This window comes from Amia ocellicauda, chromosome 14 (assembly GCF_036373705.1).
Source record: "Amia ocellicauda isolate fAmiCal2 chromosome 14, fAmiCal2.hap1, whole genome shotgun sequence".
NCBI classification, from domain to species: Eukaryota; Metazoa; Chordata; class Actinopteri; order Amiiformes; family Amiidae; genus Amia; species Amia ocellicauda.
The window spans coordinates 32,158,462-32,175,227 of NC_089863.1; the positions used below are offsets into that span (position 1 = coordinate 32,158,462).

Below are 16,766 nucleotides of genomic sequence, written 5' to 3' on the forward strand. Positions count from 1 at the left end.
TGTGCATCCCACAAATCTCCATCAACTGCAAGATGCTATCCTATCAATATGGGCCAACATTTCTAAAGAATGCTTTCAGCACCTTGTTGAATCAATGCCACGTAGAATTAAGGCAGTTCTGAAGGCAAAAGGGGGTCAAACACAGTATTAGTATGGTGTTCCTAATAATCCTTTAGGTGAGTGTATATATATATGTAGAACCGTCTCGGAAATAAGTGGAGAAGTCGCGGAGACAAAGCAAACAGAACTTTAATCGGGCCGGCTCGGAAGCCCCACGTCAGAAATAATTCCTTCAGTGAGACTTAATGTTTACAAACATGAGTACAACTTTATAGGAAAAATGACGTAACATCTTATGGCCGTTCATCCAATCGGAAGATACAGGTCCGGGTCCGTTTACGATCTGTCCTCCCGTGAAGAGGTGATGGATACAAAAAGCAGATGTCCGTCTTTGATGTGCACTAGGAAGATGCGATCCCACGGTGGTCATTTACCTAGTGTCAATCGCTCATTAACAGAAACATTCCTGCCTATCTTGAGAAACGATTAAGTCATAAACAAATTCACAGCAGACATCTGTAGGCTATTTCAGCACTGTGTAATCTTTCATTACTGACAGGAGATTCTAACAAACCAACCTTGTTGACCCTTTACTTGTCCTGCTAAATCTAATCTGCTCAGTCTGTATACAAACTACTTCTAATGCTAGTATTAATATAAAACATTATATAATTATCACAAAACACTTTCTTCAACATCCTATACAGAGTCTTCAATATATATATATATATATATATATATATATAGAGAGAGAGAGAGAGAGAGAGAGAGAGAGAGAGAGATAGATAGATAGATAGATAACCGATGGTGTCCATGGGAGAAAAAACAAGACGTGGCATTGTTTACATTTTATATTTGAGGTTATTTTGTTTATTAATGCAATAGAAGGTGACAAATTACATTTAAAATATATTGAAATGCACTTAATTGGTGAAAGAAAACTGTTAAGCTTAATGTATTTGTTTTGATTTAATAAGATTGTGAACTGTGTATAAAATGAACAGAAATACTAAGAATTCCTGTTCCTGTATCCCAAAGTTGGAGACAATGATCACACTGAGGACACAAGAACAATAAAGCTTGTTGCTTTTCTTTTCTCCCACATACTGGAGCCTGGGTTGTTTTATTATTAATGGGATAAAATAAATAAATAAACGCAAAGTAAAAGAATATACATATACACAAACAATCTAGTTATTTAGCCTTACAATAAGATTTAACCTTGGTTAAGGTAATGTCTTAGCATCTGGCTGTAGTAAGATAGCATAGATCCATAGGTTTGCATTTATGCTGCATGTAAAGTCATTTGAGTATATTTCTGCTGTCAGAACTGTGTATATTTGTATTAATATTCTTTGTATGGTTATTGGCTATATTGATTATTATATGACTGATTTATGTTATTGTTATTTCTTTGTAGAACCACCCATACATATTAATCAAATTTAATATTACAATTACTGAAGACACCGTTTTGGATACAGTGCTAGTGCTGCAATAAAGGGACACTGTTTGGAATGAATGAGAATAAGTAAGAAAACATAAATCAGTTTTCTTACAGATGCCCTACAACGATCACACCTTTTGAACGATCAGCTATTTAACTCTTTCATCAACCTCCATTACCTACAACATAATTTTGAGAAATACAAGTTTTCTTTCAAGTGTGCTGCACGAACCATCCACTTATTTATACTTCGTTTTATGTCACTTGTTTGCTGCTAGAAAAGCAAGGCGAGTAAGGCTGTAGAACAATGCAACATTATGCGTATTTTTTATTTTGTTTGTTTTTAAAATAAAATCTCAAAGACATAAAGCTATCCAGTTTCTGTGTGAGTCTATGAACACAATAATTGGTGGTGGAATTGGCTACGATGCAAGGGGCACCAGCTAAAATCTTGCCTACGACACTAAATTGGTCAGGGCCGGCCCTGCCTGTGTGTCTTGTAAACAAGGTCACTGTCGCAAGTTCTTACTCTCATGGTACTGTTATAGATACCTAGAAGAACACAGTCTGATAAGAACCAGTTTTCACCCGGGATGTGGGCTTGATACATCCAACAAGGCCCCCTTATATTAAACATTATTTATGAATTACTTTTTCCCCGGTTTAGCCATATACGGGTCTTCCTATCCAGCTGTCAGGCAGAAACCGAGCTTCCACTCATCATGGGACAGACATGTGGGCCCTGTTATCTGTCTCTCCTGTCTGGTCTGCATAAAAGTGCCTGTAATGTGTAACTTCTCTAAGACACCTCCTAATTAAATTCCTCTTGATTGAAAATAAATCTCTCGATTATTTGGACTCTTCAGTGTATGTTTCAGATTAATAAAAACAGGAATTTGAGAGCCTACACAGCGTTATTATTTAATGCACTTAACACTCAGAAGTAAACAAAGGAAACTAATATTAATACATAAAATAAAAAACAGACATCTGATACTGGGATGAGAAAGGTACTGCTACTGGTTGACAGCACACACAGCCACTGTCTCAGCTAGGAGAGACCAAAGAGACCAGCACGGAACTCACACAGGGAGCAGGGGTCATCTGTGAGTGCGCTGGTGTGATTTAAGCGTTCTTTTCTGAGTGAAGCTCTTCCCACACAGGGTGCAGCAGAACGGTTTCTCTCCTGTGTGAGTGCACTGGTGACTATAAAGGTTTGATACATCACTGAAGCTCTTCCCACACAGGGTGCAGCAGTTCGGTTTCTCTCCTGTGTGAGTGCGCTGGTGACTATAAAGGTTTGATACATCATTAAAGCTTCTCCCACACTGGGCACAGCTGTACGGTTTCTCGCCTGTGTGAGTGCGTTGGTGTCTACAAAGGTTTCCTGCCTGAGTGAAACTCTTCCCACACTGGGCGCAGCAAAAAGGTTTCTCTCCTGTGTGAGTGCGCTGGTGGAGTTTAAGTGCTCCCGAATGAATAAAACTCTTCCCACACTCAGTGCAGCAGTACGGTCTCTCTCCTGTGTGAGTGCGCTGGTGGAGTTTAAGATATCCTGACTGACTGAAACTCTTCCCACACTGGAGGCAGCTGTACGGTCTCTTTTCTGTGCAAGATCGCGGATGTCTACTTAAGACTCCTGTGTGAGTATAGCTCCTCGCACTCTGATGCTGGTGAAGCCGTTTTCCATGCTGCAGTGGGAGAGGTGAGGAGGGGGAGCTGGAGGAGCTCTGTGGTCTAGGGGGTCTGGGACGCAGTTGTCTGTGCTTTGACGATGGGTTCTCCCCACTCACTGCACTGGTACTCCCCCCACTAAGGCCCGTCCTCAAAGCAGTGGACCCTAGGTCACACTGTCCAGCTACTGGGAGCTCAGGCCCCAGGTCACACTGTCCAGCTACAGGGAGCTCAGGCCCCAGGTCACACTGTCCAGCTACAGGGAGCTCAGGCCCTGGGTTATACTGTCCAGCTACAGGGAGCTCAGGCCACAGGTCACAGGCACTATCCGTAATATTGTCAATTTTTAGATCACCGAGTGCATCTCTGAAGGGAGTTGCTGTTCTCGGCTCCACCGTGTAAACAGACTCCAGTGTGTCGTACTCTGTTTTGATGTGATCAGGCATCAGACTGGGTCCCCACTCAGATCCCAGAGACTGGGTCCTGCAGAGATCCGCAGTGTGGGTGCAGTCCAGCTCAGGGTCGCTCTTTATGACCTTTGACCCTGTGGTGTCAGATGCCAGTGCCCCGAGTCCCTGTGTTGACCCCTCAGTGTGTGGCTCTGCCATGTTTCCAGACTCCTGTCCCCTGAGCTCCTCCTGACTCCGTCTGCCCCTGGGCTGCTCATTCAGCCCCTGGTTGCCTTCAGTAGCTGTGGGCTCTGTGTCCTGCCTCAGACTGGAGCCCCACTCCTGCTCCCAGTGCTGCTGCTCAATGGGAGCCCTTTCCCCAGAGTCAGGAAGAGCGCTGGCCTCTACAGCTCCTGGGGGAGAGACGACACAGGAGAATAGCACTTGAGAATAGCATCTCTGAAAACTCACACAAATAATGTCATTATATCAGAACATCATTCAGAAGTGCTAATGGTGTTCAGTCAGCATATAAACTAGGAGCATGTATGAAGTCAGACAGTAAAAGCACAGACTGGCACTCGTATGTGGGAAGTCAGTCAAAGGGATTTCAGGATATCTTGAAATATTTAATCTCTAAATACTGTACAGCTGTCTTGGTTTGATTTGTAGATCACTTGATTAGAATGCACATATGCCAAATGCCACTTTACACCCTTTGAATATCTCATGCTAGAATATGGTATTGCTGTATTTGATGAATTACATAATTTGAATCAAGATCTGGACTTGAGTGAGGTTGCTGAATGAAACTGAATAACCTAGTTCTTATGTAGGTCTACAGCAAGGGCTTTTTTGGATAGTGCTGATGCTTTATGGGATGTGTCCAGATAAAATTACTTATACTAGAAGGTCAAACAATATGATTATAACATTTGCTTTTTTGTGATAGGGCCATCATATTGAGGGCTCCTGGAGGTTCCAGTTATCTCTCAAACTCTGGTGGTTCTAGTTGTAGCGTGCCAGGGCGATACCACCTACATGCTAATGCTACATGCAGTATTTTAGGACAAACCATATGCGATTAGTCCTGTTGGGGACTAGTTCCTCTAGCATCTCAGCATAGGAATACCTTGACAGTAATTGTGGGAGGGTCCCTGCTAAATTAAGTCCCCATCATACATGTATGTTTTGGAGTTATTGGTTATCATGGGTGATCACGTAGGTGAACACGTGTGGAGAGGTGAGCTACCGGCAGGGGGGTTGATCCTATGATGTAGTCACACATAGTCGGGGTACATATCTGTGGCATCATCCAGTTGGTGCCCCCCCGTGAGTGGAGCTACACCCAGTCTTGTATCTGGGTTTAATAAAAAAACTGTTTAAGAAAGTGTCGTGAATTATTCCTTTTCCCAACTGCAACCTTACATAGTGATAACTGACAAGCAGCTATGTACATTTATTTCAAGGGATGTGCTTCCCTTTATTACCAATAGGTCTTATTGATTTCCTGTTCACAAGATCTGCCTCAGTTGGTCCTGAGAGTGCCTTGATGGGGATCTGACTGCAATCCACAGCAATGACATTGGGGAACTCTGCCTGATAATGTAGCCTACTTAATAAAAACAATAACGATGGGAATATCTATTCATTCAATTGCATACAACCTAGTAGCAGCAGCTGTGCCAATATTTTCATCATTAATAAACGGCAAAAAAAAGCAAAAAAGTGCACCCCCAGTATATAGTCTGTGTTACTGTCAAAGCATGGCTGCTCTGGGTGCTATGGGCACTGAATGGCTCAAGTTGATTATTCAGTATATTACACCTTACAAACCTAATCTATAGTACTCAAATAGAAAAACATCTGATTGATGCAAAGGACCTTGGTGATCTCTCAGTGCTCATTCCCTAAGAAAAGCTGATCTAATTAAAATTGCTCCTTGATCTATGGGATCTCTAAGGAAGGGTGCTGCCATTTTACAGGGCTATGTCAAGTGCTTTCATGGGTATAAGTTTTTACCAGTTGTTATGCACAGATCCGGCTAACTTTGTCTCTTTTCCACTGGTACATCCGACCCAGAACCAAACCTTAACCTAGATGAGCTGGCCTGGTATGGCCCAGTGTATCTCTACTGCAATACATGCATGATGCTGAAAGATGGTCTTTTCTCCAATGGAGGATTTCAAGAGTGTGTTCTCGTAATTTAGTTTTTTACTAAATTGAAATGAATACCAGATGGCCCATGATTTAATTTCTATAGTATCATATAGGTAGTCATTGTACCCTGATAATATAGGGTATTCCAGCATGCAGTGAAACAGTCAATGTATATAATACATCATATATGAGTCTAGAGTTGGACATTAGTACCAGTACCAGCAATACCTAAATGTAGTGGTTCTTACATTGTGGACTGGCCCAGGAGTGCCAGTATCACCGGGAGACGATCCTGCCATCATTCACTGCACGTGCAGTTTGAAAAACTGAAGCGACCAAATGTTCCTTAACTTGTAAAAAAACAACAAAGCAATGCTACCGATCTGATTTGGGATTATTTTGGTTTCTTGTACACTGAAGAATGCCAGGCAGGTGACCACAAAAAAGCCAAAATGCTGAAAATGTGCAAGATATTCAGGCAAAAGAAAGTAATACATTCAATTTGTTTAAACATTTGACAGATCGACGTTTGGACCTGTTCGCAGAAGTCAAATGGCAGGACTGTAAAATAGGATTAAGCTCTCCATTATTTAAATAACAATAAGAACTAATACACTATTTCCATAGATTTTATTAGAATAGATGGTGCTAGGTGAATAATGTTTTATTCTATAGATTACATACTGTACCACTAGCAGGATCTGGGAAGAAGTTTCAGGAAACAAACCGCCTCGATTATTATTGAAAGAACAGCGGCAACAGCAAGGACAAGATATACACATTAAAACACTACTGTTTTCTGTAGTTTAACTCTGAGCACAATATTAAATCACCTAATGAACCTGCAGCACACAGCACAAGAGCATGGTGTTCAGTTATACAGCACCGTAGCATTTGCAGGACAGAAGTACTACAGAAAAAGTGTTTAGGTTGAGTATACCTGAAAACTATGCAGTTGGAATGCAAAAGAAGCATTCAAATCCACCAAAACAAAAAATAAAGAAAACATAGAAATCCCCTTACAATTTCAGACCATATCAAAATCCCACATGCAGCCAGATTAAACAAAAATGTGAACATGCTCGTGTTTCTTTCAACAAAAAACATAACAAAAAAACTACCACTAGTGAAACAACTGGTGCCTATTTGATAACATTTTGTAAAATTATCTCTCATCTCTCTCATATACATATACACACACACATTTTCCCTTTGATTAAAAAAAAAAAAAAAATGTATAGTGTTTTCCCTTTTTATACATGTAGGGGGGTGATGTGCTAGCAGTAACGTGTGCCAGGGGGTGGAAGGGGGGGTACCAGTAGAAACCGAACAAGACAGAATTACATCACTTAAAAACTACCATTTCACCTACTTTCCATTATTTTTTGAGCAGCGCTTTTAACAAAATAACAAATGTGTATGGCTTCTCACTGCAAGATGATCTTGATTAACATTTAAAATAAGTATCCTAAATATTTTCCATTATTATTTCCCTGAAGGAGAATTCAACTGCATTCTAGTATTAAAAGTGCATGTTTGTGTTGCTCAGATCTGAGTGTATATAGCTATACGCGTTATTTTAATAGAAGTTGAGTATTTAACAATTCACTCCTTGAGAAACTGATTTCTCTACGGATTCCTGACAAATTGTAAGTTCTTTCCCAGGTCCAAGTATATTTAGCCTGGCCCAACGTGGTCTCGTTACATATTTGTACACCGGACCACATGCTTCAATATAAAACACTGGGTTTGGATTTCGAAAAAACAAAATATAATTAATAAGAATTTGGCTGATGCTTTTATCCAAAGCAACTTAAATAGGTACCCATTTATACAGCTGGGGGCATTTTATTGGAGCAATCTGAGTGAAGTACTTCAGTCAAGTGTACAACAGTGTGCCCCCCACCTGGGATTCAACTTGAACAGCAGCATGTGACCACAGGGAACAGTACAAAGAAGAGAGTACATTAATAAAAATACTATCAAAAAGGATTTCACAAGTATATAAAATAGTAAAAGTACAGACATAAGATAAGGCACAATGTAGGCCTACTGCAGGATACACATATTGTTGCTGATTTCCCTTATTGGTGAATCATTGGGGATTGTCGATTGTCATGAAATACACACATTTTTCCATAATCAGAACTGTACTTTCTAAATTGCTTTTGTATGAAGGATCATTTGTGCCAATGTTTGAAAATAGATACACAAATCATTATAACACTAAACTAATAGATACAAATATAAATGCATACAATTCATACCACAATAATGTGTGTGTAACAAGTCTATTTGGGGGAAAACACTGTTTTTATTGTGGCACAAAACTCTGAAGTCTTTCAACATTCAGAATGTGTTAAATTTAACATTAGTTCAAAGTAGTCATTATACTACCACGATGATATTACTGAATACAAAGTCAATTTTATGGGCATGTTCCCACAGATGTATTTTATTTACATTCAGTCAACACAATACAAAACATATCACAAATGTTAATATACATTATATACCATTAACCAAACTATATAGACCAAAATAAAATATATACACACACTGAAAATTTCCAATTTCCATAAATTACCAAATATTAAGTCAAGTCCAGAACACAACTTTATTGATACACAATGCAACTTCCAGTATAACATTACAAAAAGATACAAAATACAAATCCCAACAAGTCAGAGGGAAAACAATGAAATGGAAACAAATTAAATAGCAATAAGTTATACAAGCTCATGGAAGAGGAGAGCCATTAGCATGATTATGTTGGAGACACACAAGCTCACACACAACATTGCCACAACGTTGTACAATGTAAATTACGTAGCCTAGTAATTTAGTTCAGCGGCAGGTAAAATTTGTCAAATTTGCATTGGTTTCACAGGCAACTGGACGTCTCTGTGGACACCAGTGTTGCCAAGTCCGCTTATAATACGTGACTTTGGGCTTCTTTATTTGTTTAAGTCCCTTTATAAAATCACGGGTTGCATTTTTTTGGGCTTGTTTTAAAAATTATGGTTGCTTGTTAGGAAAATTTTAAAAATATTTTTTCCCAGCGCATTGATCGATACTGTCAGTGTCTGCTCACAGCTTCACAATAAAAACAGTGCTGCAGTGTAATTCACCCTCCCATACATCCCCACATGGACCTACCCCACCCCCTCCTGAGTCCTGTCCCTCATTGGAGAAAAATCACATTGAATCCAAGAGATGATGGTTAGCAGACATACAGTGAGGGGAAAAAAGTATTTGATCCCCTGCTGATTTTGTACGTTTGCCCACTGACAAAGAAATGATCAGTCTGTAATTTTAATGGTAGGTGTATTTTAACAGTGAGAGACAAAATAACAACAAACAAATCCAGAAAAACACATTTCAAAAAAGTTATAAATTGATTTGCATGTTAATGAGGGAAATAAGTATTTGACCCCTTCGATCTCAGGAGGGATTTTGTCCCACTCCTCTTTGCAGATCCTCTCCAAGTCATTAAGGTTTCGAGGCTGACGTTTGGCAACTCAAACCTTCAGCTCCCTCCACAGATTTTCTATGGGATTAAGGTCTGGAGACTGGCTAGGCCACTCCAGGACTTTAATGTGCTTCTTCTTGAGCCACTCCTTTGTTGCCTTGGCTGTGTGTTTTGAGTCATTGTCATGCTGGAATACCCATCCACAACCCATTTTCAATGTCCTGGCTGAGGGAAGGAGGTTCTCACCCAAGATTTGACAGTACATGGCCCCGTCCATCGTCCCTTTTATGCGGTGCAGTCCCCTTAGCAGAAAAACACCCACAAAGCATAATGTTTCCACCTCCATGTTTGACGGTGGGGATGGTGTTCTTGGGGTCATTCCTCCTTCTCCAAACACAGCGAGTTGAGTTGATGCCAAAGAGCTCGATTTTGGTCTCATCTGACCACCACACTTTCACCCAGTTCTCCTCTGAATCATTCAGATGTTCACTGTGAAATTCCAGACGGGCCTGTACATGTGCTTTCTTGAGCAGGGGGACCTTGCGGGCACTGCAGGATTTCAGTCCTTCATGGCGTAGTATGTTACCAATTGTTTTCTTGGTGACTATGGTTCCAGCTGCCTTGAGATCATTAACAAGATTCTCCCGTGTAGTTCTGGGTGGATTCCTCACTGTTCTCATGATCATTGAAACTCCACGAGATGAGATCTTGTATGGAGCCCCAGACTGAGGGAGACTGACAGTTATTTTTTGTTTCTACCATTTGCAAATAATCACACCAACTGCTGTCACCTTCTCACCAAGCTGCTTGGCGATGGTCTTGTAGCCCATTCCAACCTTGTGTAGGTCTACAATCTTGTCCCTGACATCCTTGGACAGCTCTTTGGTCTTTGGCCATGGTGGAGAGTTTGGAATCTGATTGATTGATTGCTTCTGTGGACAGGTGTCTTTTATACAGGTAACGAGCTGAGATTAGGAGCACTCCCTTTAAGAGAGTGCTCCTAATCTCAGCTCGTTACCTGTATAAAAGACACGTGGGAGCCAGAAAATTTGCTGATTGATAGGGGATCAAATACTTATTTCACTCAATAACATGCAAATCAATTTATAACTTTTTTGAAATGCGTTTTTCTGGATTTTTTTGTTGTTATTCTGTCTCTCACTGTTAAAATACACCTACCATTAAAATTATAGACTGATCATTTCTTTGTCAGTGGGCAAACGTACAAAATCAGCAGGGGATCAAATACTTTTTTCCCCCCTCACTGTAGATTGACATATGCACATTTTCACAAACAATGCCGCCAACGAAGTGGGCCAAGTATGGCAAAAAGTACAACAAAGACTGGGAACAGGAAAAAGAACTTAAATGGATAGGTGAAGTGGTCAGTGATCAAAGTAAAGCTATGTGCAGGTACTGTAAAGTGGAGATTTGCGCTCACCATGCAGACCTCCTGCAACATGTAAGCACAGACAAACATAAGAGAAATGCCAAGCCATTTTCCTCAGCACGTTTAACAGATGTCTGTTTTACTGTGTCAAAACTGTCGACCACCATTCAAAAGGCTAAGCTTCAGCTACCTAGCTATATTTCTTGCCACACAGCAGTTAGATCAGTGGATCACTTGGGTGAACCCAACCTTTGAAAAGGACTCGAAAATCCATCGGACAAAATGTACAGCACTTATCAACAACGTCATTGACCCCCGCATGTTCAAAGACTTGTTAAAAGATATCGGAGAGTCTCAGTATTCGCTGGTAATCGACGAGAGCACAGATGTTGCTGTAACAAAGCAGTTGTGCGCAGTAGTATGCTACTTCAGTGTCTCATTAAACAAAATAGTTTCAACATTTTTGGGCTTAGTGGATATGCAAGGAGAAACAGCAGAAACAACTGCAACAACACTGACACAGTTTCTCGACTCGGTTTATACTTACCTTCTCAAAAAGAATGAGAAACTAAAACTGCTTAAGTGCATGTGTCATTACATTTAACTTTGTGCCAGCAAACATTGCCTTGGAATCTCGAGTTTTTAATTTCACACTCGCACAACTGGTTTTCTCACAGTGCACTGAGGCACAGAGAATATGCCAAAATTTACCAATTAATCAATCCAGGTGAAATGCCACTATTGCTAGTGCAGCTTTCAGGCACTAGATGGCTCTCCATATATGACTGCTTTGTGCATGTACTAGGGCAGTGGGATGAGCTTAAGTTACATTTCCAGCTGTGCAAAGATGCAAAACAATGCTATGATGCAGATGTGCTCTATCAGATGTACTGTGATCACACTTTACCTGGAGTTTCTTACATGAGTTTTCTAGAATTAACAAGTTGTTCCAGCTCGAAACTGGCAATGGATTCAAAATGCTGGGACTGCCTACAGTCATTTCTTCGTTTTATCTCACAAGTAATCACACCCAGCATTCTTTCAAAAAACAAGGACCAAGTCTAAAGCAATGGTTTACAATTTTAGAAAAGCAAACCTTGACGGTATGAGGCGGCATTTAGAAGATGTAGACTGGAGCACACTGGATACAGATTCAGTTGAAAATGGATGAGTATATTTTAAGAATATACTACTTGAGGCTCAGGAGAAATCTGTATCTAAACTTAGCAAATTGAGGACCAGAAAACATTGGCCAAAATGTTCTAATAGAGGTATGCAAAAAAATATCAAGAGAAATAAAATGTTGTATAGCGCATACAAAAGGGATGGAGACGAATGCAAAGAGGGAAATAGAAAGAAACATAGCTCTTGGAGCTAAAGCTAATGCAAATAGCTTTCTTAAATATTACAACAGCAAGAGGTCAATAAAGGAGGAAGTGAAACGGATGAAGGGCAAAAACGGAAGTATCTTGGAAAACGAGCAAGATGTGGCAAATGTTCTAAATGAGTATTTCACAGGGGTGTTTACAAAAGAAAAGACCGATAACATGCCACAGGTTAACAATCAGTCCAGTCAAATCCTAAGAGAGATCAGGATAAATTAGGAGGATGTACTAAAGGGACTAGCAGAATTAAAAACAAACAAAACACCTGGGCAAGATGGTATATTTCCAACAGTACTTAAAGAAATTAGGGAAATGATTTATAGGCCGCTAACTCAAATACTCCAAATAACACTTAGAACAGGGGATGTGCCAACTGACTGGAAGACAGCAAATGTCATACCAATCCACAAGAAAGGGGACAAAACTGAGCCAGGAAATTACAGACCAATCAGTCTCACCTGCATGACTTGTAAAATGTTGGAAAAAATTATTACAGAAAATAGAGGAGCATCTTAATGAAAAATATATTCTTAAAGATAGTCAACATGGGTTTAGACGAGGCAGATCATGTCTTACTAATTTATTAGAATTTTTTGAACACGCAACTGCAGCTATAGATCAAGTGAAAGCATATGATATGATATACTTAAGATTTCCAGAAAGCTTTTGATAAGGTTACACACAAAAGACTGATCCTCAATTGGAAGCTGTAGGCATTCAGGGTAATATAAGTAGATGGATTATTAACTGGTTTATGTATAGAAAACAGAGGGTGTCGATTAAAGGAGTAGCTTCTAACTGGAGTGAGGTTGTTAGTGGAGTTCCACAGGGATCAGTACTAGGGCTTTTGCTTTTTCTAATCTATATTAATAATCTGGACTCTGGGATAGTTGGCAAACTTGTCAAATTTGCAGATGATACCAAAATTGGTGGCTCAGCAGATACAATCTCGGCAGCACAGGCTATTCAAAGGGATTTAGATAATATTCAGTTGTGGGCTGACACCTGGCAGATTAAATTCAATGTAGACAAGTGCAAGGTAATACATCCAGGTAACAGAAATGTCCACTATAATTGCACTATGGGAGGAATAGAACTAGACCTAGGAGTCTATGAGGACTCCTCACTTTCTCTATCCAAACAATGTGGGGAAGCAATAAAAAAGGCAAACAGAATGCTAGGGTATATTGTCAAAAGTGTAGAATTTAAAACAAGGGAAGTAATTTTCAGACTGTACAATGCACTAGTTAGACCTCATCTGGAATACTGTGTGCAGTTCTGGGCACCACACTTCAAGAAGGATATTGCTGGCAGTTCAGAGGAGAGCAACCAGACATATTCCAGGTCTGAAGGGAATGTCCTACTGAGAGACTGAGGGAACTGAACCTTTTCACCCTGGAACAGAGGAGACTACATTGGGACTTGATCCAGGTCTTCAAAATCACAAAGGGCATAGACCACATCAAACCAGAGGAGCTTTTCCAGATCAGCAGGGACACACGCACCCTGGGACACAAATGGAAATCCTGCGGTTTGTTTTTTAACTATCTTCATCCACATTGTAAACAGCGCTTTAATTCCTGCATCGTCCCAGTTGTTACCTCTAACGCTGGCATTTGTGATTGTACTGCTCAGCTCAATATAATCGCATTTCGGATTGGATAGTAAACAGCTGGTCTGGTATTAAAATGCACTGATTTGAATGGAAACCTGCTCCGATCAAGTTTATATCGTTTTAATGCAATATTCGGATAATTAATAAAGTTATGGTCCCGTTCACAATTTCATAATGCAATTTCCACGTGTAAAATGCATACCGTTACATTTCAGACTTCAATCATACTTAGTACAAGAAAAAAACAATAGCAAGTTTACCAGCTATACACTTTCATTTTAATAGACCGAGTAGTTTGAACTGTTTACATTATAACTCATTACTTAGCCTAGACTTTTATAATATATATATATAAAGATGTGAACTAGCGAAATGTAACTACATTTAAGAATACAGATCGATATGTCATTCAAAAAATATAGAGACAATACTGTGTGTCCTGCAGTGGTGTGAGCTGTTTCGGTGCCTGTGCTTATTCCACGTCTCTCAGACACGCAGTATCTGGGGGCGGGGCTTGAGTTGCGTCACACGATGACGGTTTCCACCGGCCCAGGGCCTGGTGCGTCACAGTTACATTTAGCGCTTTTCCAGCGACATGGTGCCGGTGCTGGAGCCGGAGCCGCTGCTCGGCCTGGGATCCAGCTGATCTTTTTGTGAACCGGCCCGCTTTTCCACCGGTTTTGGAAACCGAACGTTGACGTCACTGGATGTGGGCGTTCCCAAGCACGGAGTAGAAGTGGAGAAACACCGCAATAATAATCAGCACCGAGGCGACTGCGTCTTTAAACCACAATCACAATCAAACTCATTGCAAAAAGCAGAACAAAAAACGCGATATCACATGTAGACAAGCAGAAACGAAAATACAACTATACGAATATGCTAATAAGATCAGCCTTTTATTTTTTTATTAATGCATTAAGGGATTTTATCGCTATTTCAGACACTTTTACTGTATTGAATAAAATACAATATAGAGTTAACATGCATTCGTCACCGCGCACACAGTTCATTATGAATTTACTTTGTATGAGTGGATACATTTTCATTCATTTTGTGGTGTATTTTTACTTTTATTCTTGTTTAAAAAACAATAGGCTAGCCTATTGATTATGAATGCAGCTGATTTGAGGGTATTTGCGGCGCAGTCGTGGGTAGATCAATAAACTGTTGGACGATCTCAGGTGATGTTAATGGTTTTATGGGAAATTGTGCTTATTGATGAAGTCTGTGATGACGGTCCCAAATCACTGTTGGATTGTCCCTGTTGCCAGACACGCAGCAATGCTCTTATGTTTTGACGTCGCCCTGGATAAGAGCGTCTACTAACAAATACATATTATTATTAATAATAATAATAATTATCCATTGTCAGCACTGCTGGCGTGTGAGCACAAAGAGCATCAGTGTAACAGATCTTATTGTGTATTTGATCTTCTCTTACTGTAGAATATGTATGTTTTGTGTAATTCGCCTGTGCTAAGAAAATGAATTTTTTCATAAATTATTAATCATGCGCAAACCAACCCGGGACACATGACTCGTAGGGGCGCTGGATTCGGCGTAACACCGGACCATAGTATTGGGTAGCACAAAATGATAGGCCAAAACACCTTTTCAAAACATCCTACCTGCAGTATATCCTACATGCAGTGTTTATATAGACCTATCGCTAGTGCCTAGCAATATCGGTATAACTAAGACCTAAACGTGTACTGGTATGACCAAAATTTGGCTACTTGGACAACCCGAACCACAACAACTAAATAACAATGACATTAGTTAAATATCATGCTTTAACAATTATAAATATATGCTTTAAAAATTAAGTTTAAACATATTAACCGTTTAACAAAAACAAATGCAGCAAACCAATGCAGTCCAGGTAGCACGGATTTATGGGCGTTCTCCAAAATCCTAGAAAAAATTAAGTAAATACCATGTACGCATGCGCATTAGCATTAAGTAGGAAAACTTGACGAGTAGGATGTTTCGACTGAACACAGGCCCTGAACGGGGTCTTACTGCGCTAGTTTGTCGTTTATGTTGTCATGTAGAAAACTGTACATAAGCATTACCATATTACATGTAGTTCCCGATAATGGGGATTTACCGGTATAATTGAAATTTCGCTTCTTCATGCAGTTTAAACAAAAGTGTATTTTAACAAGTGAAAAACGTTTATCTCGCCGAATTCGACGAGTCTCAGAAGTAAGTATTCTAATACTAATGTTCCTTTGAATATTCACGCCCAACCCCAATAAATCTGTCCCAGTCGCGCAGAACTGCGGAAATCTGCGCTACGCGAACGCGACCAAAGAGCTCAGTTTACTGTGTTGTTGCGGCTTGTTTTCATTACCGACATTGTACAGCGCTCAGCCTTTCTCGTATAGAAGTAAAGACACGAATAAAGCGGCTCAATAATGAAAGGTTACCGGCGGCAGCTCCGCGGCTCTCTCTCTGCGCGCAGCTCCGCTCTGCCCTCCCGGCTCCTCGGCTCTTCACAGGCGGCCCGTCCGCTCCGGAGCTCCAGCCACACACAGCCGCCTCCCCCGCCGCCAGGAGCTCCTGCAGCCTCCGTCTCAGCGCCTCGTTTTCCGCGTCCCTGCGGGTTATCTCCGCTCGGTGCTCCGACACCGTCTCTCCCACCACCTTCCCGATCTCCCACAGGGCGGCTCTCATCAGCCCGGTCAGAGCCGAGGCCAGGCGGGCGTCCAGACACGCAGAGACGGACATTTTCAAATACCCTCTTTCTAACAAAGTCCGCCTATTTCACATGGGAACTTCCGTCTTACCCGAAACGGTGCATTGTGGGATTGTACGGAATTCCGGTGGCGCTTTTCTCCCACCCCAGTGTTGTACACAACCCCCCCAAATTCACCGAAATGCATCTTTAACACTGTACATCAGGGAGCCCCATTTAAACCATTAGCTAAACGTACTGCTCCACTGATAATTAGTTGAGATAACCAGAGCTAGCCAGAGTTACCATATCTGAACATTCAATAAAGAGGACACTCCACAATGTGGCAGTGGGGGCTGGAGGTGTAAACAACAAAGTGTTATGACCTCAAACCAATATTTACATGCAAGATTAATTAGTTTATTCATGTCTGAACACGTTATGAATGTAACGTTCAATCCCTGGAATTTAAATTCAAATAGACATAAAAT

At 40.6% G+C, this 16,766-nt stretch overlaps 1 protein-coding gene across 1 annotated transcript; it reads right to left on the reverse strand.

Moving 5' to 3' along the window:
- Window positions 1–233: 233 nt before the first annotated feature.
- Window positions 234–16,398, reverse strand: LOC136767687 (uncharacterized). The gene is made up of 2 exons (XM_066721632.1): window positions 16,028–16,398; window positions 234–3,983 (listed from the first exon to the last, which is right to left on the reverse strand). Exons 1-2 carry the CDS (start codon window positions 16,326–16,328, stop codon window positions 2,608–2,610), a joined length of 1,677 nt encoding a protein of 558 aa, XP_066577729.1. The 5' UTR covers window positions 16,329–16,398; the 3' UTR covers window positions 234–2,607.
- Between the last annotated feature and the right edge of the window lie 368 nt (window positions 16,399–16,766).

Coding starts and splice junctions, on each gene's coding strand:
- LOC136767687 (XM_066721632.1), bottom strand. CDS start 16,328: ATGTCCGTCTCTGCGTGTCTGGACGCCCGCCTGGCCTCGGCTCTGACC. Junction 3,984..16,027: donor GAGCCGCGGAGCTGCCGCCG/GTAACCTTTCAT, acceptor TCTCTCCCCCAG/GAGCTGTAGAGGCCAGCGCT.